We start from the raw sequence: 22,697 nt of genomic DNA, 5'->3' as shown, positions 1-22,697 counted from the left end.
TTTAACCTGGTGATGATCCTGCCAGTAATGTATTTCCTGGACTAGGGTGAAACGCTTACTATACTCTATGGAAGAGTAGTGTCGTCCTCATAGGACAAGAAGTTTTGGGACTATAGAACACCTCCTCTATTGTCCCTATTTCCATACCATAAGGGAAGGTGTTGTATTCTTCAGAGATAAACTGGGCAGAACTAACACTGCTTGAGATTTGGAAAGGGTGTTACAAGCTCAATGGATTTCAAGACATTGATTTAACTTCTCTAACATATTTAAAGTAGTCATAAAGGCTCATGCAAGAAGGTTAAAAAAAAAACTGTGTTCAGCAGCCCCCCACCTAAAACTTACCTGAACCCCATCTGGGTCCATTGATGTGCACAAGAGCCTCGCCTCTCCCAGGTCTCTTCCCTCCTCATTTGGCTGGGACAGCAGTGTTAGCTATTGGCTCCTGTTACTGTCAATCTCAGCCAGTGAGCCAATGAGGAGGGAGTGGGGGCAGGGCAAGTCCTCGTTCCTTGTGAATGGACACATACACACAGCAGTGACTAGGGTGCCCCCATACGAAGCTGCTTACTGTGGGGACAGTAAGGAGGAGCCAGGAGAGCCGGTGGAGGATGTGTGAAGAGGCTCGGGGCTGCTCTGAGCAAAACCATTGCACAGAGCATGTAAGGGTGTTTTTTTTTTTTTTTTTTTTTTTTTTTTTCTTACAGCACAAAAAAAATCTTCATTTTAATATGCAAAAGGTAGCAAATACGTTAAACTTATTGTTTTTGTCTGGGTTTTACACACACTTTTAAGGAAGCCTGTGGTGAGATAATATGGAGGCTATTGTTGCTGACCTCCTTTTTTTTAAAGTGAACCTTCAACCCCACAAATGAATTTTGTATCTGACTCCCAGGTCCCTCCGCCCATGTATGCTGAAGTGCTCTGCCTTTCATTCAATACCCGGCAACACAATGCATATAGGAAGGTACAGGACGTTTGTGTTCGGACATACTTTTTATACCCTCATTAACGTGCTGTGCTTGCCTATAAGCAGATCTGCTTCAGGTTTCAAAAGATTGGCAGAGCAGGGTGGGAGTCCACAGTAAGGGGACTGAACTTCCTTTTAATTAGGATGCTAGATGCCATGATAATGCATTCCCTGACCCAGAAGAAGGATGCATCAAACTGCCTAACTGAAGTCCATTGACATCAGACCTGAATGACAGCCAGGCAACTAGCATTTTCAGAAAACGATCACAATGGTAGCATAGGTTTCCCATTAGGAGTTAGCTCTGTAGAGATTATTTATTTTGTTTTCATATCCATGCATTTTGCCAGCATTCGTATACATGATCGCACAACCATGGGTGGAATTACAAGTCCCATCATGCCTCTGCCTTTGGCAGTCATGCTTGTAACTGTCAGAATTGCATTGCCTTATGGGACTTGTAGTTCCTCAGCAGGTAGCACGCCACAGGTTAAGCACCCATGCTTGAAGCTGTAAATGTACTCTGTAGGAACTGTGGGCTTAATGTTGCACCAGTGCCCCCATGCCCTGTTTACATCCAACTATTTCCAAACCCAGGGCCGTCATATATTTTACATATATACTTCTTGCATGTAGCACAAACTATCAGTGCAGACTTTTGGCTTTTAAATCCCTGCGTAGCTGTAGTGAAGAAGACTGCTGCACTCTTTGTTGCCAATAGACTGGTGTTCTAGGCTCCCCAGGACTGAGCCAGGCTGAGTGTTCTCAGTTCTATCAACTGCAGATTCTCCCCCCCCCAGAAAGTGTTGACTTCTATGAAAAGCTATACATGGAAAGGTGTTTTAAAAAAAAAAAAAATAAATAATAATGCACATGTGGAATGTTATGTTTAGCGAATAAAGCAACTTGAAAATAAAAAAGCAAAAATGTGTAGCTCTAAACACATAAATAAAATTGATAAATGATCTTTCACTCACACACTCTCTCACTCACACACTCTCTCACCAAAGTGTAAGTAAAGTAACAACAAATAGAAACAATTTGCAAGTAAAGCTATATGGTGCATGGTTGCCCATAAACTATAGAGCCAAAAACAGTCTGTAATCAAAGGGCAAATTAGTGCATACAATTCATCCACAAATTTCACGTTATTAAAGTCATAACACCAATAAAAATGTCACAATCCTGCAATTCCTTTAAGGCAAAGATCTAATCAGACTGTGCACAGGTAACCAAACACCAGCCTCTTCCTGGAAACAACCGACCATTAGAAATAAAATGGTCAAACGGCGCTCTGTATTAATTCCCTCCCTGCTTCACTTAGCAGTGCCGCTCCACCTACTGAGTCAGTCCATGTGTGCATATATAAAACATCAGGTCTTATACCAGAAAGTGCTGACCATTAAAAAAAAAAATGGCCAAATCACGCACTCTAAAGATTTTATCCCCATTGGCAGCCAAGTGTTTTTTTTTTTTTTTTTTTTTTACCCAATCACTGATGCTCACAATAAGCCAAAATAAAAAGTAAAGGTGGCAAACTATTGTGTAGTACTTTACATTTCTTTATCATAAAAGTGCACGCTCACATTACAATCATTAAAAACATCAAATGCGATCCAACCAGGCAGACATTGGAACTCCTGTCCAATAACTGATACCATGTTAGCCAGTCCTGACGATGTCATCTGTGATGAAATGTTGGGTGTGGCCTATAATGTGACATCATCAAGCACAATATTGCTGATTGGATTAGAACAATGTTTCTCAAACTTTTTTCTGTCAAGGCACCCTTTAAAATTAGGGAAAGTCTCGAGGGGGGGCCTTTCTAAAATGTAAAAAACAATTTTAATAGTTTTACATAATGTGGCAGCGTCTACAAATGCAGGACACCCAACGTTAGAGGGGATTTTTTTTCTTCCAAAGCAAATACACTTTTGCACACTGGTACTGACTAGTATTCCAGTGTTTCTCCTCTCCCTTAGTTTCTCTCCGTCACACAGCTCATGTCACCCCAGTGTTGATGGAGAGGAGCAGGGGAGGTTCAAACAAGGATGCTGTGCAGGCGATTAACACCCATCTGATCAACACAGATGATATCTCTGGTTGTGCCTTTATGTAACTAAAAGACAGGCTTGATCCACCCGCCGGCTTGTATACTTTTCTGGGCAATTTTTAGGCATTTTGCCAAGGCACCCCTGAAGAAACCTCAAGGTACTCGAGAGTGCCTGGGCACCCGGGTTGAAAAAGGCTGGCCTAGAGTTCTGACGTCTACCTGAATGGACATCCAAAGTGATGTCATCAGGAATTTGGGAAAGCCATTGGCCAATGGGGTGATGCGTTTTAAAATATCTGGAACACAGGAGCCGCTGGGCTGGAAGTGACGTCAACAGGAAGTCAGGAAAGCCACTGGCCAATGCAGTGATGCGTTTTAAAGTATCTGTGGCCAGTAGCCCCCACTGTTAGGGGGTAAGGTCGGTGTCGCAGGTTGGGGGGTGGCTCCCTGAATATCATATTATAGGATGGAGCCTGTCTCAGCCCAGAGGCAAGGCAAGGACGGGTATGACAGCGAAGGCCACATTAAGTTAAATACGCTTATCTTACTGCAGGTTAAAAAAACTGTGGCTGTACACTACCAAACAGTGGAAAATAAAAGCAAAACCGGTGATTGTTAACACTTTAGACGGATTTCCTATGCAAGTGTATGTATGCAATGTAATAACCACTGTGTAATACCCAAAGAAATGTTGAGAACTGTGTGATTTGTATTCTGAAAACGTTAATAAAAATTACTGAAACAGAAAGAAAGTATCTGTGGAACACAGGAGCCGCCGGGCAGGAAGTGACATTGGCAAGAAGTCGGGAAAGCCACTGGCCAATGCGTTTCAAAGTATCCAGTATGGATATTTTGAAACATAGCACCCCATTGGCCAGTGGCTTTCCCGACTTCCTGCTGACATCACTTCCGGCCCGGCGGCTCCTGTGTTCCACGGTGGTTGCGGCTGTGATCCATTGGCGTTTCTTCATCCATCTACAAGCCAACCAGCTACAGGATTACCATCCATCCTTCAGACGTGGCAGATGACATCGGGCCCCCAATCTACTCTAATTCTCCTTTAAGGGGGTGTGTCCCATGCTACATAATTTTTGCTAATAAGGCCCTTTCACACTGGGGTGGGAGCAGCGTTGGCGGTAAAAACTGTGCTATTTTTAGTGCCGCTTTACCGTCTTTTTGGCAGCTGTATTTGACCGCTAGCGGGGCGGTTTTACCCCCCTGCTAGCGGCAGAGAAAGTATAGCTGTGCTTCCCCATTGATTTCAATGGGCAGGAGCGGTATACATAAAAATTTAAATATATGGATCCTTTGCGCTACTGGGAGTAAAACTAACTATGTCAATCTAAAAGGGTGATGTAATCAAAAATGCTGCAAAATGTAATAGTTTTCATAACACAAAACCAGTGTGAAAATAAAGTGATTTCGCGCAAATGAGAAACCGATCACTTAAATGGAAACATTCAATAATGCATGTTCTATATTGATGCAATAATGGTTAGTGGGTGAAATAACAAAGTGAAGTAATCCTCTGTTGAATAAAGTGTCTCAGTGCAAACAAAAGTCAATCAAAGTGACCAAATGTGGAAATAAAAAATTAATAAATAAAATATGATAAGTGGACAGTGTAAACAGTAAGGTGTCCGGCAGTGCCTAATAATGGATAAAAATTGTTAAGAAGTGTAAAACATTTATTGATTATTAAAAAACTAATAATTGTGTAAAAAAGATCCAGTGAATGAAATCATTTGGGCTATTTAACGATTAGCTTTTTTTATTTAGTTCTCTGGGTCTTTTATATCGCTCTTCAAAGAGCAGTTGGCAGGCGGTGAAGTGTTGTATCACCTCCTCACCACCCGCTTTAACCCCTTCAACCCCACAATGCCACAGCTCCCAACTGCCTCTGATTTGGAGCAATGTCCCTCCTTCCTCCTCATTTGTCCCTCATTTTGGTCTGATCCATATAGATGTATATAAAATGCACTTTTTATCTTTCAAAATGTATTTCCCAGTACTAAACCTTTCATCTGATTTCTGAATTGCTGCATTTGTAAATTCCAAAAGCCAATATAAAGGAAGAGTAGTGGTCAAAAAAAAAGCACTTGTGGGTTTAGGGTCCTTTCACACGGGGCAGATCAGTGGGGATCCGCCCCGTGGATATCCGCTTGCTCAGCGGGGATCGCCGGAGTGATCTCCGCTGAGCAGGAAAATGACAGGTCCATCTCCGCACACTGTGCAGGGACGGACCTATCCAGCACCGCTCTCCCCTATGGGAGATTGGATGATGACGGTCCGCAGTGTCCATCACCCGATCCGATGACAGATGGAAAAATAGCTTTTTCCTCCATCACACTTTTTCAGATCAGAGCGGGTCAGATGTCAGCGGACATGTCACCACTGACATCCGACGCTCCATAGAGCTCTATGGAGCATCCGTTCAGGTCCGCCTGAAAAACTGACAGGCGGATCTGAACAGATCATCAGTGTGAAAGGGGCCTTAATCAATCTTATTTTTTTCTGTACAATTCTCCTTTAAGGGGCGTGACCAGGGGTGTGTCCTATGCCTGCATACATTTGCTGATAGGTGTCCCTCATTTCCATCTCTAAAAGTTGGGAGGTATGCACAATGTATGCTGCAACCTCGTGCATTCCCCAGAATTGCGGGGTGATGGACCTTGTTCTGCAGGCATTACACCCAGCCAAAGACACACGAATGACACAACTTCACAGCATTGTCCTTCACAATGAATTATCAACTTCATTTCACAAGCTGTGTTATAAAATCTGAGATCTGTCCATAGAGCTCAGCGCAACACTATACTCATTCCAGCCAGAGAACAACTGACAGGCATTCGCTAAGGACGGCTAAGAGCGGTGTGGGAATCAGGCACGGCCAAGGACGCCTAAGAAGTGTCTCTCCAATCAGCGCTCAGAGCCGGGTCCTGACCGCCAGTCAGAGTCCCCGGGGCTCCGCCCAGCAAAGACATGGTGAGTGCCGAGTGCTGATAGAGCGGAGAGGAGAGCGGTGGGCGGGGAGCGATCCCCGGGCTGTGCGGATACCGAGATCTCCCTCCACCCTCCTCTCACCTCCACCACCCCCCCCCCCCAAAAAACTCTGCTCTTCTCCCTGACACCCCTACACCTCCCCACTGCCCCCTTCATCCTCCCCCCATGGCCCCCTGCCATCCCTTCACACACCCCCAATGTAATCCCCCACCTACACCCCCCCCACCCCCCCTACATCTCCGCTTGTGGCACCCTGACGTCACTCCTACACCTCCCCCCGTTGTGCCCTGTCATCCCTAAGCACCCCCCTATCAATTAAGCTGTCTCCTATTGCCCCTGTGTCCTCTCCCATTGATCAGACCCTGTCACCCCCGCTCCTCCCCCTCCTGTCACAATCTCCGCCTCTCCTCCTCCCCCTCCTGTCACACCCACTCCCCCCCTCTCTCCTGTCACACCCACTCCCCCCCTCTCTCCTGTCACACCCACTCCTCCCCCTCCTGTCACACCCACTCCCCCCTCTCTCCTGTCACACCCACTCCCCCCTCTCTCCTGTCACCCTCTCCCCCACTCCCTCCTGTCACCCTCTCCCCCCTCTCTCCTGTCACCCTCTCCCCACTCCCTCCTGTCACCCTCTCCCCCACTCCCTCCTGTCACCCTCTCCCCCACTCCCCCAGCTGTCACCCTCTCCCCCACTCCCTCCTGTCACCCTCTCCCCCACTCCCTCCTGTCACCCTCTCCCCCTCTCCCTCCTGTCACCCTCTCTCTCGCCCCTGTCACCCTCTCTCGCCCCTGTCACCCTCTCTCGCCCCTGTCACCCTCTCTCGCCCCTGTCACCCTCTCTCGCCCCTGTCACCCTCTCTCGCCCCTGTCACCCTCTCTCGCCCCTGTCACCCTCTCTCGCCCCTGTCACCCTCTCTCGCCCCTGCACCCTCTCCCCTGCTCCCCCACTCCCTCCTGTCACCCTCTCCCCCCTGTCACCCTCTCCCCCCTGTCACCCTCTCCCCCCCCCTGTCACCCTCTCTCCCCCCCTGTCACCCTCTCTCCCCCCCTGTCACCCTCTCTTCCCCCCCTGTCACCCTCTCTTCCCCCCTGTCACCCTCTCTTCCCCCCCTGTCACCCTCTCTTCCCCCCCTGTCACCCTCTCTTCCCCCCTGTCACCCTCTCTTCCCCCCTGTCACCCTCTCTTCCCCCCCTGTCACCCTCTCTTCCCCCCTGTCACCCTCTCGTCACCCTCTCTCCTCCCCCCCCCTCCTGTCACCCTCTCTCCTCCTCCCCCCCCCTCCTGTCACCCTCTCTCCTCCTCCCCCCCCCCCTCCTGTCACCCTCTCTCCTCCTCCCCCCCCCCTCCTGTCACCCTCTCTCCTCCTCCCCCCCCCTCCTGTCACCCTCTCTCCTCCTCCCCCCCCTCCTGTCACCCTCTCTCCTCCTCCCCCCCCCCTCCTGTCACCCTCTCTCTCCCCCCCCCCCCCCTCCTGTCACCCTCTCTCCTCCCCCCCCTCCTGTCACCCTCTCTCCTCCCCCCCCTCCTGTCACCCTCTCTCCCCCCCCCCTCCTGTCACCCTCTCTCCTCCCCCCCCCCCTCCTGTCACCCTCTCTCCTCCCCCCCCCCCTCCTGTCACCCTCTCTCCCCCCCCCCCTCCTGTCACCCTCTCTCCTCCCCCCCCCTCCTGTCACCCTCTCTCCTCCCCCCCCCCCTCCTGTCACCCTCTCTCCTCCCCCCCCCCCCCCTCCTGTCACCCTCTCTCCTCCCCCCCCCCCCCCTCCTGTCACCCTCTCTCCTCCCCCCCCCCCCTCCTGTCACCCTCTCTCCTCCTCTCCCCCCCTCCTGTCACCCTCTCTCCTCCTCTCCCCCCCTCCTGTCACCCTCTCTCCTCCTCTCCCCCCTCCTGTCACCCTCTCTCCTCCTCTCCCCCCCTCCTGTCACCCTCTCTCCTCCTCCCCCCCCCCTCCTGTCACCCTCTCTCCTCCTCCCCCCCCCCTCCTGTCACCCTCTCTCCTCCTCCCCCCCCTCCTGTCACCCTCTCTCCTCCTCCCCCCCCCTCCTGTCACCCTCTCTCCTCCTCCCCCCCCCCCTCCTGTCACCCTCTCTCCTCCTCCCCCCCCCTCCTGTCACCCTCTCTCCTCCCCCCCCTCCTGTCACCCTCTCTCCTCCCCCCCCTCCTGTCACCCTCTCTCCCCCCCCCCTCCTGTCACCCTCTCTCCTCCCCCCCCCCTCCTGTCACCCTCTCTCCTCCCCCCCCCCCTCCTGTCACCCTCTCTCCTCCCCCCCCCCCCCCCTCCTGTCACCCTCTCTCCTCCTCTCCCCCCCTCCTGTCACCCTCTCTCCTCCTCTCCCCCCCTCCTGTCACCCTCTCTCCTCCTCTCCCCCCTCCTGTCACCCTCTCTCCTCCTCTCCCCCCCTCCTGTCACCCTCTCTCCTCCTCTCCCCCCCTCCTGTCACCCTCTCTCCTCCTCTCCCCCCTCCTGTCACCCTCTCTCCTCCTCTCCCCCCCTCCTGTCACCCTCTCTCCTCCTCTCCCCCCCTCCTGTCACCCTCTCTCCTCCTCTCCCCCCCTCCTGTCACCCTCTCTCCTCCTCTCCCCCCCTCCTGTCACCCTCTCTCCTCCTCTCCCCCCCTCCTGTCACCCTCTCTCCTCCCCCCCCCCTCCTGTCACCCTCTCTCCTCCTCCCCCCCCCTCCTGTCACCCTCTCTCCTCCTCCCCCCCCCTCCTGTCACCCTCTCTCCTCCTCCCCCCCCCTCCTGTCACCCTCTCTCCTCCTCCCCCCCCCCTCCTGTCACCCTCTCTCCCCCCCCCCCCCCTCCTGTCACCCTCTCTCCTCCCCCCCCCCCTCCTGTCACCCTCTCTCCTCCCCCCCCCCCTCCTGTCACCCTCTCTCCTCCCCCCCCCCCCTCCTGTCACCCTCTCTCCTCCCCCCCCCCCCCCTCCTGTCACCCTCTCTCCTCCCCCCCCCCCCTCCTGTCACCCTCTCTCCTCCCCCCCCCTCCTGTCACCCTCTCTCCCCCCCCCCCCTCCTGTCACCCTCTCTCCTCCCCCCCCCTCCTGTCACCCTCTCTCCTCCCCCCCCCCCTCCTGTCACCCTCTCTCCTCCCCCCCCCCTCCTGTCACCCTCTCTCCTCCCCCCCCCCTCCTGTCACCCTCTCTCCCCCCCCCCCCCCCCTCCTGTCACCCTCTCTCCCCCCCCCTCCTGTCACCCTCTCTCCTCCCCCCCCCCCTCCTGTCACCCTCTCTCCCCCCCCCCCCCTCCTGTCACCCTCTCTCCTCCCCCCCCCCCCCCTCCTGTCACCCTCTCTCCTCCCCCCCCCCCCCCCTCCTGTCACCCTCTCTCCTCCCCCCCCCCCCTCCTGTCATCCTCTTTCTTCCCCCCTCCCCCGTCGCACCCACTCCTCTCCCCCCTCCCCTCTCCTGTCGGAGTGGGGGGGGTTTGTAGATTTCTGTAGAATATAATTATAATGTTCTCTCATTATGTCATTAAAGGGAACCCCCCAGAAGGACGTTGTTTTGAAGGCCGATGCACCTAAAGCTCTTCTTCTGGATAAACACTCTGAGTACATTGAGTCGTATGGAGCCAAGAAGGACGATTATGTGAGTATTTCCCGAACTGTTATAAAAAAAAAAAAGAGTAACTGAACCCAAAGACAGTTCAGTGCACAGGAAGTGGCGAGGATGCCGCATTTCTGAACTTTCTGGGGATCTTCTTGGCCTGAAAGAAAAAGAAAACAAATGCAGCCGCCACATCTGAGGACTGCTGAGCTACAATATTTGACTTCTATTTTTGGGTTTAGATAAACTTTAAGCTTTCATTATTCATAGTGTATGATTATGTATGAACTGCTTTGCTGGTCATCTTATGTTAAACCCACAGTTCCCCCAACAGTGGCATGAAACCTCCATACTTCTCCAGGTAGTCAGTGACCTCAGATTAGACGAAGGTGATCAGGCTTTTTATCCACTTCAGCCCCAGAAGGTTCCCCTCCCCCTTCATGACCGGGTCATTTTTTTGCGATGCGGCACTGCGTTAGCTTGACAATTGTGCGACGCTGGGCCCTTTTTTTTCCCACAAAGAGCTTTCTTTTGGTGGTATTTGAACGCTTCGGCGCTTTTTATTTTTTCCGCTGTGAAAAAAAAGACCAACAATTTTGAAAAAAAAACTATTTTTTACTTTCTGCTATAAAACGCCCAATAAAAAAAATAAAAAAAAATCAAATTTCTTCATCAATTTAGGCAAATATGTATTTTTGGGGGGGGAAAAAAATCCTACTAAGTGTATATTGATTGGTTTGCACAAAAGCTATCGCATCTACAAGCTATGGGATATTTTTATGGAATTTAAACCCGGCTCCTTCGTTTTCAGAATGGACAGAGTCTGTGACTACGGACTCTGTCCATTCACATAACTGAAACATTGTAACCACCTGTGATTACGATGTCTCAGTTAATAAATGGAGAGAAGCTGCTGTCTTCTCTCCATTCATTATCAGTGCTGCAGAGAAAGGGACTGGGGAATCTCTGTCCCCAGTCCCTTTCCCTGTCTCAAATGGTAGATGTCAGAGGTCTAGTAAGACCCCTGATATCTCACCATAGCACCCCCAACAGGGCTGATAAACAAATTGCAATAAATAATAATAAAAAAAAAATTGTAAAAAATAATAATAATAAAAAAAAAAACACTGACACTGTCCCCACACACCCTCCCCCTTAAAAAAAAAAAAAAAAACATTGCAAAAAATAAATTTATAAACATTCCTGAAACTTCTGAACAGGAAATATAAAGTTAAAAGGAAAAAAATTATTTTATATAATTTCTTTTATCTTAACTTTACAAAAACGAAGTACATAAAAAAGGTAAGAATATAAGTATATACTTATATATAATATATAAATGTATGTGCTAGTTATATTCTTTTGTGCTTTTTTTTATGTACTTATTTTTTGTAAGGTTATCCAAAGGATTAATTAGCTAATCAAAAAACAAAACACTAGATTCATTTAAAAATAATCGGATAGTCGTTGCCTAATCGATGGATTAGTCGAAAGACAAATTAATCGCTAGTTGCATATATATATATATATATATATATATATAAATGGCAGTGATCAGCAATTTATAGGGCTTGTGGTGGACAAATCGGACACTAAGTGACACTTTTGGGGACCAGTTACACTAATAAAGTGGATCAGTGCTAAAAAAAAAAAAAAAAAAAAAAAAAAAAAAAAAAAAAAGATATGCACTATCACTGTCCTGATGATACTGGAAGGGAAGGGTTTAACATCAGGAGTGATCAAAGGGTTAAATAGGTCTCTAGGGGGTGCTTTCTAGCTGTGGGGGAATGCACTTTAACTGTAAGACAGATCTGTGTTCCTGCTTAGCAGAAACACGAGATCTGTCTTCTCCTGTCACAGAACGGCAATCTGCCTTGGGAACGGTCGGTGGGTCCTGCTGATTGGCTCTTTCTGTGTCCAATCAGCGGAAGCAGGCTGCCAGCAGCGCACCCCAGACCCTGAAGAAAAAAAAAATCACCTACAGGTACGTGATTTCACGCTAAAGGGCCACCCTGCTGGAGTATATGTATGTGGGGTCATCCGTAGGTTCTTTTCTTTTGCATATGCACAAAGATGCTGAAGAATTGCAGATCCTAGATCTCAACCTGTCTGTGCATGCATGAGAAATCCCCTGCAATAGCACATATGTGCTGAGAGTCTCTGCTGGGTCCCAGAGGCAGGGCAGAGCTCTCCGGTACACATGCAAACAAAGATAACAGTAGTGGGAAGGGGGTGGGGACCACTCATGAGGAGGACTGAAGATCTTCTTAAATGGAATTCCAATTCTGTATGTATAATAACTGTCATGGAAACCCCGTCGTGCTCAACTTGAGTGCGTCCGTCAGTACACCGCTTCCTCCAATCTGAACCTTCATATATTGGATATTACAGCCTATATATCAGGGATATGCAATTAGCGGACCTCCAGCTGTTGCAGAACTACAAGTCCCATCATGCCTCTGCCTCTGGGTGTCATGCTTGTGGCTGTCAATCTTGCTATGTCTCATGGGACTTGTAGTTCTGCAAGACTGACAGCCACAAGCATGACACCCAGAGGCAGAGGCATGATGGGACTTAGTTTTGCAACAGCTGGAGGTCTGCTAATTACATATCCCTGCCATATATTGTAACTAAGAACCAGACGAGATGGTTCCCTCCTCCTGATCCATATTACTCTACCAATTAACCAGAAACATAAATTAACATGAGCTAATTAACTAGTCATTTACCCAGCCTAGGTGACTCAGAGGTATGACCTTTAAGGTCGGCCTTGCCGTCTTTTAGCTCAGAAGCCCCTCGCCCAAAGTGACTCCCATCACAATAACGAAAACTTAGATGATAGCACCATCTGTGATGCCAATTTTTTTTTTGCACAGCTCCTCCTATCCACCTATAAACAAATGGCCACTGCCCCCATCTATAACTGGCATTTGCAGCAAGTGGCACATCGAAGGGCAATGCATGCAAAGCAAAACCAAAGAAAATTCCCAGCTCAACTTGCCAACCAGCCTGCAACCAACCGAATTGTCCTGTCTAACAGTGTGCATTTAAAAACAGGGGTTTAGTTTGCTTATATGTGCAAATACACATGTAAGCTACAGAGGCCCCTGTTGAGGCACCCCAGTATTTTCTGTAGTCCTAACTCTAAATTTTTAGAGCCTCCATAGTAGAAGCACATGCATTATAACGGATAGGCAGAGTGCATGTGAGCCTGGAGGGCGCCCACCTCTCCTTAAAGGCACAGGCCGCACTGTACACCCAGCACATAGCCCCATGGTATAAAGGTGCCCAGTTTGTCCCTCTCGCTGGTATTCCAACAGTACAAACAAATTGCCATTGCCCTCACCTATAACTGGCCTTTGCTATCCACCTAGCCTTGCTTTGGCTTGCAGGAGCAATGGAGAGTAATAAGTGTGCCTCTAAAGAAGCATCTTTTCTCAAGTCATCTTCCAGGACGGCACACCTGAGAGATGAGAGGCTCCTCCCCACAGGAAACACAATCAATCGACAGCTGTTTTAAGTCCCCACCCTTCCCCTTGATCCTCAGTTTTTTGATTGTGTTTCTCCCTACACAGCGAAACTGTTTGTTTTTTTCCAAATGACCCGAAGCCTGGGGCTGGTGGTCTCCCCCTGGGAGCCGGACCACAAGCCTGGGAAGCCTCTGGGTCTGGTAGGATATTCTTGTCCTTCCTGGGGGGTTCCCCTATCTTTTCCTCAGGTCGGGCAGCAGAAATTGGAAGAGCCCCCCTGAGAGCTGAAGGACCCTGGGTACAGTGGTGTACCCAGAACTTCAGGGGCCATTATCCTGTCTCCCCCTCCTTACCTGTACAGGTGGCTGTTCAGACGGGGGTGCTGGCCATCGGTTCTTTCCAGGGGGATCTTGTCCCCGACTCCTGGGTCCCCGGTAGCTCGCGTGGGCTGCCGGAGAGGGCGTGGCAACAAGCACCGCGTCATTTTCAAACTTCGGGAAAATGGCAGCGGCGTTCTTACCCAGGAGGGAAGGCTGTGAGTCAGTAGGAGCAGGCGCCCACATCCTCCTTTCTCTAGAGCGAGGAGGCACCAGTTTACTACGGTGGATGTCTGCCTTAACCACCTCAGATATGAAGATGGGAATGAGGAATGGAAGGCATTGCCCCCCCCCCCCCCCATGTATATAGACTGACTGGTACAGTGCAGGACACAGCCTAACCTGGCACCTCCCTATGGGGACAGCAGTTGGGGGGGGGAAGCACTTTGGCGGCTATCCTCCTTGCGTGTGGACCATAAGGATGGAAAAGCAAGCCCGCTGGCTGTGGCAAAAAGAGGAAGACGACAACGGTGAGTGCTTTACTTTCCTTTTGCCGTGGGAATTTAGCTGCAAAATCCCCAATTCCAGCCAGAGGGTTCCTGGGCATTTGAGATCTCACCTGGGGTCTGGATTCAAATAGCCCTTAAGCTTCTGCTAAAAACACCAGCTGCAGCCCCTCTTACATCAGAGAAGCTGTATGGTGGACAGGTGGTGCAGAGGAACGAGTGTGCCTAAACCACTTCAGATGAGAAAGAGGTAGGTAGGCCATTGCTCCCCCTTCCCCGTGTATATACTGACTGGTGCAGTGCAGAACTTGGGGTCGGGATACAAATAGCGCAGACGCCACTGCTAAAACCACCAGCCACAGCTCCCTCTTACAGCAGAGACACTGTGGTTATCGCAGCAGTAGGTTGCCAGCCTCTCCCTACATGCCCAGTTGTGGTACATTTAGTAGGGATGAATATAGCGTACAGAGGGGACCTGGTAGATACAAAGTTACTTACAGGCCAGGTATACCACTGAACAGGTTATTAATTGGGCAGTGGTTGGTGGATTCAGAAGCTCCCCTGGTCAGCAGGTGCACTAGGTTACCGGCCCTATTAGCCCAGCTGCTAGGAATCTGAAGTTGCTTCACAATGTTTAAAAGCTGACCTAACATTCAAGGAGGGGCAGAGACCAAGCTACTGTGTGGCACAGTAGGGGTTCCCTTGTCACAGATCCTCCTTTTGGGGGTTGCCTGCTATAGTTAACTTTCATAAGCTCCAACCTCCCACTCCACCTTTACACTGTGTTTATATTATAGTGTAGGAGGTAAGAAGAAACTTTTTTTTTTTTTATTGGTTTGGGCTACAATCCACTCAGTGGCAGATCTAAAGGCGATTCACCATAGATCGCTCCCTACATCCTTTTAATTGAGGATTTTCTGTGCAAACCTATGCAAGAGCTACATAATTGATTGTTTGAAGCCTGCAAATAGCTATTTACCTCCCAGGCTAAACTGGTAACCACTTCTTCTAGAGAGGTCTTAAATTGGTCTCTAGGGCTGGGCTCATTGAGACTTTAGTTGCTAATCAGCACCACCTGGATAGGTGCTGGCTAGCGTTTGCTCAGTCTATGGAGGTAAGGTAGGACAACAACTACTACTAATAGTAGGGTGTCCAACCATTTTAGGATCTGTTCCTTCTCTGGTGGTGAAGGTTTAGTATCTACAGCCCAGGCTATGCCTATGAAATAAATTGCCTGTTGGTTATTTCATAAAGGGATAGACCATGACTCCTCATTGGCTGCACACCAGTAGACCTCAGTAGTGAAGGTTTGTGCTTGCTGGGATGTTTTTGTGGCACAGCAGAAATACACATTGAGATTTGTGACATCTCTGCTTAATAAGGACTATATTGCTGTACATCAGAAATGCACTGCACTGAAGCTTGTTTGCTGTCCTTTATATACTAAAGGTACTGCTTTGTTTGGCTACAGATCAGAAAAATACAACAGTGAAGGTGGTCTGTACTTTCTGGTTTTGTGTTGCACAGCAGAAATGCACATCATTGTGTCTGGTGACATCTCTGCTCATAATGGTTATATTGCTGCACATCAGACATACACAAGATTGAGGTCTGTCTGTGGGGCTTTGTGTCCAGTTTTACTGCCTTGTTGGTTACTTATCAGAAAGGCAGCAGTGAAGTCTGATGGTCCTGATTTGCGTGGCGCTGTGCTGATTCAGACAGTGCTATTAACAGCAATGGCTGCCGAGTTTAAACATGCGATTTGACATGTTGAGTCGCATGACAAATCATTTCAAGATGGATGTGCTATCTCTATTCATAGTGTATTATTGTTGCACATCAGATTTATACAGCATTAAGGTCTGTGAGGTTTTTGTGTCCTGTATTACTGCCTTATCAGAAAGGCAGCAGTGAAAATTGATGGTTCAAATTTGTTGGGCTACATAGCAGAAATACAAATTGAACCCCTGCCAGGTGTAGTACATATACTGCCTTTGGTAATCCGTGTAGCACCACAAAGTGGTGTTGTGCTGATTTTAGCCATGCGATTTGACATGTTGAGTCGCAAGGCCAAATCGCTTCAATATGGATGTGCTATCTCTATTCAGAATTGTTATATTGTTGCACATCAGACATATACAAGATTGAAGGTTGTCTGTCCTTTTATGTCTTGCATATACTGCCTTATTGGCTGCATATCAGAAAGGACACAGCAGTGAAGGTTGCTTGTCTTTTTCTGATTTTGTTTTTGCTGCTCAGCTGAGAGACACATTGAGGATGGTGGCCTCTCTGCTCAGTATTGGTATATTACTACACATCAGACATACACAAAGATTGAATGTTTGTGTCCTGTATGTCCTATATTTACTGCCTTATCGTTTGTATATCAGGCTAAGCAGTGTTTCTCATGGATCTACCTTTCTGCATCTTAGGGATACACAGCAGGGGTTTGTTGGCTGCAATCTTCCAGGGAGTCACAGCATTGGGACCCCTTACTTGTTCGACCTGAAAATTGCTATTTGTTTTTTTTTTTTTTCCCTGCGACCTGTGTAATCTTGAGGTCTGTGGATCCAGGAATCAGGGACTGCTGGTGTCGCACAGACACAAATGGTACCCATTGGAAGCCATAGTATATGACTTCTCATGCGTCTTGCAGTCCCAAGTCGCAGGTTGGGTCGCACGGGTGTGGGAACCCTAAACTTATCTGTCCCTTCTGATTGAGGTTTTGCTACACAGCAGGAATACTCATCATGGCGTTATTGTTTTATTTTGCAGCGGACCAGAAAGATTGCAGCTGTAAAGGCTGTCCGTCTTTTTCCTCAGTGTCTGCTTTTATGTTGTTGCACAGCAGAAATACTCAAGATTGAAGCTTGTTGGTGCTTTCTGTTTCAGAAAAACACAATGCTGCAGGTTGCTCGTGTCCTTTCTCAGTGTTGGTTCTATCTGAACTACACTACAGAAGTGCATGACAGAAAGGATTGTCTTGTGTTCCATATTTTTCCCTGTGGCATAGCAGAAATGCACAACACGGGAGTTGGTGTTCATATTAATCTTATAACTGTATTTGGTGGTTTGTCAGAAATACACAACATAGAAGTTTGGGTCTTTCTGTCTTTATAGCCTTGTTTTGCTGTACATAGGTAAAGCACAACAGTAAAGGGGGTTCCTGTCCTTTCCGTATTTATATATCAGTTATGACCTAGCTAGCTGCACTAAAGAAATACGCAGCATTTAGGGTTTGCTTGAGTCTTAATGTTTTTACGTCTTGGCAGCACATCAGAAAACCAGACTATGAGGACTGTTTGTCTACGTTGAGGTTCAGATTTGGGTCTCTTCCCATATTTGATATATTGGTTTAGCTAGTCACACTCAGGCACACAACATTGTTGTCTATGCTTGTGTCCTTTCTGTCTAAATCTATTGTGCCGTGCCCACAATCTATGATCATTTTATTTGTGATATTAATAATGCATGTATCACCTTTTGTATTTCAGCCTTCTTTTCCATGGAGGGGCCAGGAGTTCGGGCTGCAGCTGCCACATGTCAGAAAACCTTGACCACTTGCATTCAGGGATGCCAGAACCATTTCCTAGGGTTGAAGCCCTGTAGGGTTATGGGACACTGGAGGAAGGGGATAATGAATCGCCCTGTTTAGTAAGAACTTGGAGAGTTCTGTTCAGAGGAGTATTAGGGCCTGAGGATGAAGTATAAAGATGTATACCCGATCGAATAGGTTTCGGCTCGGTGCATGGCCTTCATTTTGCCCTTTTAGCAAAACTAGACATAGCAATATGGGTAGTCTACTCCTGCTAGGGACTTTAATCTCCTGAAGAAGGCTCTCAGGCGTAAGTAAGGACATAGATTGGGCATGCCTTAAACCCAGGGTTCAAGCTTCTGTTAATCTATTTCCCTTAAGTAGGCTTCCCTTTGGTCTTTTGCTGACATAAAGATAAAAGGGAAGCAGTTTTATTTCCCTCAACAGGATAGTGTTAAGACAGGCCCTCTTATTGATTAATGTAGTGTCCTTGTCTTACACAGGTCTCTTATTTTATCTTTTTAGTGGTTCTAAGTAGCACCTACAGGCATAATAGGCCATGGTTGTTAGATGTGTGAGATAGGCAACATTGCTAACCTACAAGTTTAACATGTTTTCTGATTCCATTTTTAAGAGCCCATTTCACCTAGATACTGCATCTGAAGCGGAAAAGGCAGGAACATCTGTGGAGCAGACCTGCAGATCAGCCGCATGATCCAGCTAACATGCCTTCTTCAAGCATATGAGCGTATGGAGTGGAGGTAAAGCTCACTGCAGAGCCAAGGTTCGCCAAGAGGGTTTTGCAGTGGCCCCACCCTAAGGTAGGCCTGAGGTACTTGTTTATCCTCTCAGGTGTGCCGTCCTGGAAGATGACTTGAGAAAAGTACCAGTTACTTACCGGTAACTGTCTTTCTGGGAAATCTTCCAGGACGGCAGGCCTACTTCCCGCCCGTTGGAGGAGGGAAAATTCTAGAACACTAGAAGGTGAGTACCTATGAGGAATGATTTCCCTTGTGAACCTGGTTCAGGAGTTACTTCTCTACAAACTGAGGATCAAGGGGAAGGGTGGGGACTTAAAACAGCTGTCGATTGATTGTGTTTCCTGTGGGGAGGAGCCTCTCATCTCTCAGGTGTGCCGTCCTGGAAGATTTCCCAGAAAGACAGTTACCGGTAAGTAACTGGTACTTTTTTTGCACATTTTAAACACATCAATGTACTTATATGGTGTAACCTATTGCATGGCGTTATCTGAAAGCAGCAAGCCTTTCCTTCCACTTTAAGGCTTGTCCATAGGAATGAAGAGGTTTGTGGTACGCATGTCTGATATAAGAAAATAAGCCAGAACCAGGTTGGAGGAAAGAGAAGTCCCTATTGGGCTCCACTCGGGATTGGAAGTATTAATAGAAGACTTTGCTATGGTGAAGTTGCCCTTTAACTCTAATGCCTCGTACACACGATCGGTCATTCCGACAACAAAATCCATGTTTTTTTTTTTTCCGACGGATGTTGGCTCAAACTTGTCCTGCATACACAAAGTTAGTCGGAAATCCCACACGTCAAGAACGCGGTGATTTACAACACGTACGACAAGCCGAGAAAAAGAAGTTCAATAGCCAGTGCGGCTCTTCTGCTTGATTCTGAGCATGCGTGAAACTTTGTGAGTCGGAATTATGTACACTCAATCGGAATTTACGCAAATGGATTTTGTTGACGGAAAGTTTGAGAACCAGATCTCAAATTTTGTGCAACAGAAATTCCAATGGAAAATGTCCGATGGAGACTACACACGGTCAGAATTTCTGACAAAAGGCTCCCATTTTCTGTCGGAAAATCTGCCCGTGTGTACGGGGCATAAGAGTGAAGTCTGGACACTAAAGACTTGTGAATCAAACCCGGGTGTGAAGCCCAATTGTCCAGCGGCACACCGCTGTCATAGCTCATTTCGTGGATGAAAGATTTACTTGGGAATATACAGAAAATTATATATATATAATTTTTTTTTTTTTTAGTTTTTCTGATTCATTAATCATGTTGAAGCATCTTTCACTTTTGTCATCTTCAATCATTTTCTTGCCATGACAGGAGTACTGTATGTCAGAGTACCTACGGATGAGTGGTGTCTACTGGGGCCTAACTGTTATGGATCTGATGAGCGAGCTTCATCGTATGAACAAAGAAGAGATCCTGGCGTTTATCAAGTCCTGCCAGCATGACTGCGGTGGGTTCAGTGCCAGCATTGGACACGACCCACATCTACTGTATACACTTAGTGCTGTGCAGGTAATGTGTGATGATCTATATACTGTATATCTAGATGTATCATCTGGTCGTGTATGCTTATATCAAAGCAAAGGTTAAAGTGATATTAAAGTCTTGTCGTTTTGTTATTTTCAAACAACAATTATTATTTTTTTTTTTATACTTGCCTCTTCTGTGCAGTTGGTTTTGCACAGAAAACCCCAGATCCTCCTCTTCTCGTGTCCCTTCCCGGGACTCCTGGCTCCTGTCACTCCTGAAACTTCCTATGGGGACACCCGAGACCCTGCTGTGTGTGTCCATTCAGACACGGACCTCTCTCTCACCTCTCTCTCACCTCTCTCTCACCTCTCGGCAGCCAACGGCGCCATGCTGCTGTCTCGGCCAATGAGGAGGGAGAATCCTGAACAGCCAAGACTCCTGTGCAACATCGCTGGATCAAGATGGGGCTCAGGTAAGTATTAGGGGGGCTGAGGCACACAGAAGGTGATGTGTGTTTTTTTTTTTTTTTTTTTTTTTTTTTTTTTTAATGTATAGAATGCATTAAGATATTAAAAAAACTTCTGACTTTAGAATCTCTGTAAAGTAAACCATTTGTGGGGGAAATGCAAGTTCTACCTTTTGGCTGTTAATAGTGACCCCATGGCTTCAGAAGCCCTTGCCTATTTCTACTATGTCAGATACTTACAGAAGTACAGAAGACGGAGGCAAATAGTATTGCAGAATGAGATATCAGCAACGGCAGGCTCTATATTTATCTGAGGAAAAGTAATTTAAGTGTATATAAAGCCACTTTTTATTTTTATATCCTCCTTTTTTATTTATTTTTTAAAGAGGCAACACCATTGATATCATGAAACTACTATAAAAACAAATGTTTAACCTTTATATAGGGAACATCAGGACAGAAGGAGAGGTTGAATCTATCCAGTTGCAGTTTAGATGGCAATAAAACCTCAGAGGTGCTAAATTAGTCTTCCACAACCATTTTACACCAAAGAAACTTGAAATTATGTTTAGGTTCTAGGGAACCCCTGCTAAGATACCTACATACAGTATTTGACACTAAAAATTCTCTATTGCTAAAATGCTCTAAATTTAGGTGTAATCAAAAAACAAATTTATTAAGTGATAATGGCCAGAAATGAAAAAGACAGACACTTTCACATTGGGGTCTCGCCAGCTGGCGTGCCCTTTTGAATCGGGGGGGGGGGGGGGGGGGGTTGCTGGCTGGCATGCCCTCTTGCATCGGGGGGGGGGGGGGGGGTTGCCGGATGGCGTGCTCTCTTGCATCGGGGGGTGGGGGGGTTTCCGGCTGGCGTGCCTCTTGCATCGGGGGGTGGGGGGTTTCCGACTGGCGTGCCTCTTGCATCAAGGGGGGGGGGGGGGGGTTTGCCGGCTGGTGTGCCCTCTTCCATCGGTGGTCAATTAAAAGGCCACCCCTACAGAGGGCTAAACATAACATTGGCGGCAAGCCACTGAATCTGTAAAATGCTCAAGGAATCCCTAGCAACCTCTAGAGGAACCTTATTTGAGTTTGATCACCCACAGGCGTCAGCTCTCCTAAATGCTATATGGTAATTTCTGTGATGCGTAAAGACAGGAAGCGGCTGCAAAGAAGCTGCTGAAGATCGGGAGTAGTGAGGTGTAACACTGAATAAAAGCATTTTAAAAATTAATATAAATGTGGCAGTTGTATGATGCACAGCACTTTAGAAAACTTATCCAATTAGGGTTTACATCAACTCTAATGATCCAATACTCCTGTCTCCTGTGTATTAGAAAATTCTAGAGCTTAATATGTAAGGTCATACACCTCATTATGTGTTTCCTCTTTCCTGCAGATCCTCACTCTTTTTGACAGTCTTTCTGAGGTGAACACAGAGAAGATAGTTGAATACGTCCAAAGCCTACAGAAGGAAGACGGCTCTTTTTCTGGAGACAAATGGGGTAGACAGGCGCTTCCATTTGTTGTTGTCATGTACTGAAATACGGCTTTATTAAACCCATTTCATCAGATGACTGTAGTGATGGATGGGAGAGTTTCCCACAAATAGAGCTTTCTTTTGGTGGTATTTAATCACATCTAGATTATATATATTTTAGTGCTATAAACAGAAAAAGACCAAACATTTTGAAAAAACAAACAATATTTTTTACTTTCTGCTATAAAACATATAATTTTTACATTTAGACCAATATGTATTCTGCTAAATGTCTTTGGTAAAAAAAAAAAAAAAGAATCCCAATAATCATATATTGATTTTACGGCAACGTTATAGCATCTACAAATTATTGTGTGTGTATGTATGTATGTATTTATTTTATACTAGTAATGGCGGTGATCAGCGACTTATAGTGCGATAGCATGGCGGGCAATCTGACACTTTGTGGGAACCAGTGACACTAATACAGTGATAAAATATACACTGTGACTATATTAATGACACTGGCTGGGAAGGGGTTAAACATCTAGGGGAAATCAAAGGTTTAAATGTCGGCCTAACCAGTGTTTGTGTTTACTGTAAAGTGTTTTGCAGGGAAACAAAAACTGCCATATCCCCGCTAAAAGGATAGAGCTCTGTATTGTTTTCATATGCAGAGCTCTGTCCTGTCTTCCTCCTCGCCGATCAGTGGGTGCCGGCGGACGTCCATTGCCTGGCTTCTGCTGTGACTAGTCGCGGCACAGCCAGCGGTGTGCACCCCCTACCCGAAAGTGCCGGATCACATACTATGTACATGATCCTGCACAGGAGAGCCATTTCACTGCCGTATAATGGCGCTATGTGGTCCCTAAAACTGTGGTTGAGCCGTGCTCAACTGCCACCCCCTTTAGCTGCAGAGGCAGCAGCAGAGGGTTGCACACGTGCTGCGATGCTTTTCAGCCATGGTAGGAATTGTTTCCTCTACTGCTTTTAATGCAGTGCTAATCCAGGTTTAAGCAGGCGGTGAGGAGGCAATACAATGGCTACTCGCTACCTGTCAAATGCTGTCTGAAGAATGATCAGAATGCATATCGCGGTGTAGAGAGCACTGCTAGTGTGA

At 47.5% G+C, this 22,697-nt stretch overlaps 1 protein-coding gene across 1 annotated transcript in view; it reads left to right on the top strand.

Moving 5' to 3' along the window:
• The first annotated feature begins 5,881 nt into the window (after positions 1-5,881).
• The window catches only part of RABGGTB (Rab geranylgeranyltransferase subunit beta), a 44,277-nt gene continuing 27,461 nt past the window's right edge, over positions 5,882-22,697 (top strand). The window contains exons 1-4 of the mRNA XM_077450429.1: positions 5,882-6,008; positions 9,503-9,610; positions 19,479-19,676; positions 21,497-21,602. Coding sequence (XP_077306555.1) covers positions 6,006-6,008; positions 9,503-9,610; positions 19,479-19,676; positions 21,497-21,602 — 415 coding nt within the window. The 5' untranslated portion in view covers positions 5,882-6,005. The remainder of the gene's footprint in view (positions 6,009-9,502; positions 9,611-19,478; positions 19,677-21,496; positions 21,603-22,697) is intronic.

This window comes from Lithobates pipiens, unplaced genomic scaffold (assembly GCF_037356315.1).
Source record: "Lithobates pipiens isolate NorthernLeopardFrog02 unplaced genomic scaffold, aLitPip1_a1.2 Scaffold_23, whole genome shotgun sequence".
Lineage (NCBI taxonomy): Eukaryota > Metazoa > Chordata > Amphibia > Anura > Ranidae > Lithobates > Lithobates pipiens.
The sequence above is the reverse complement of the archived record's forward strand: the minus strand, read 5'-3'. Positions and strand labels throughout refer to the sequence as shown.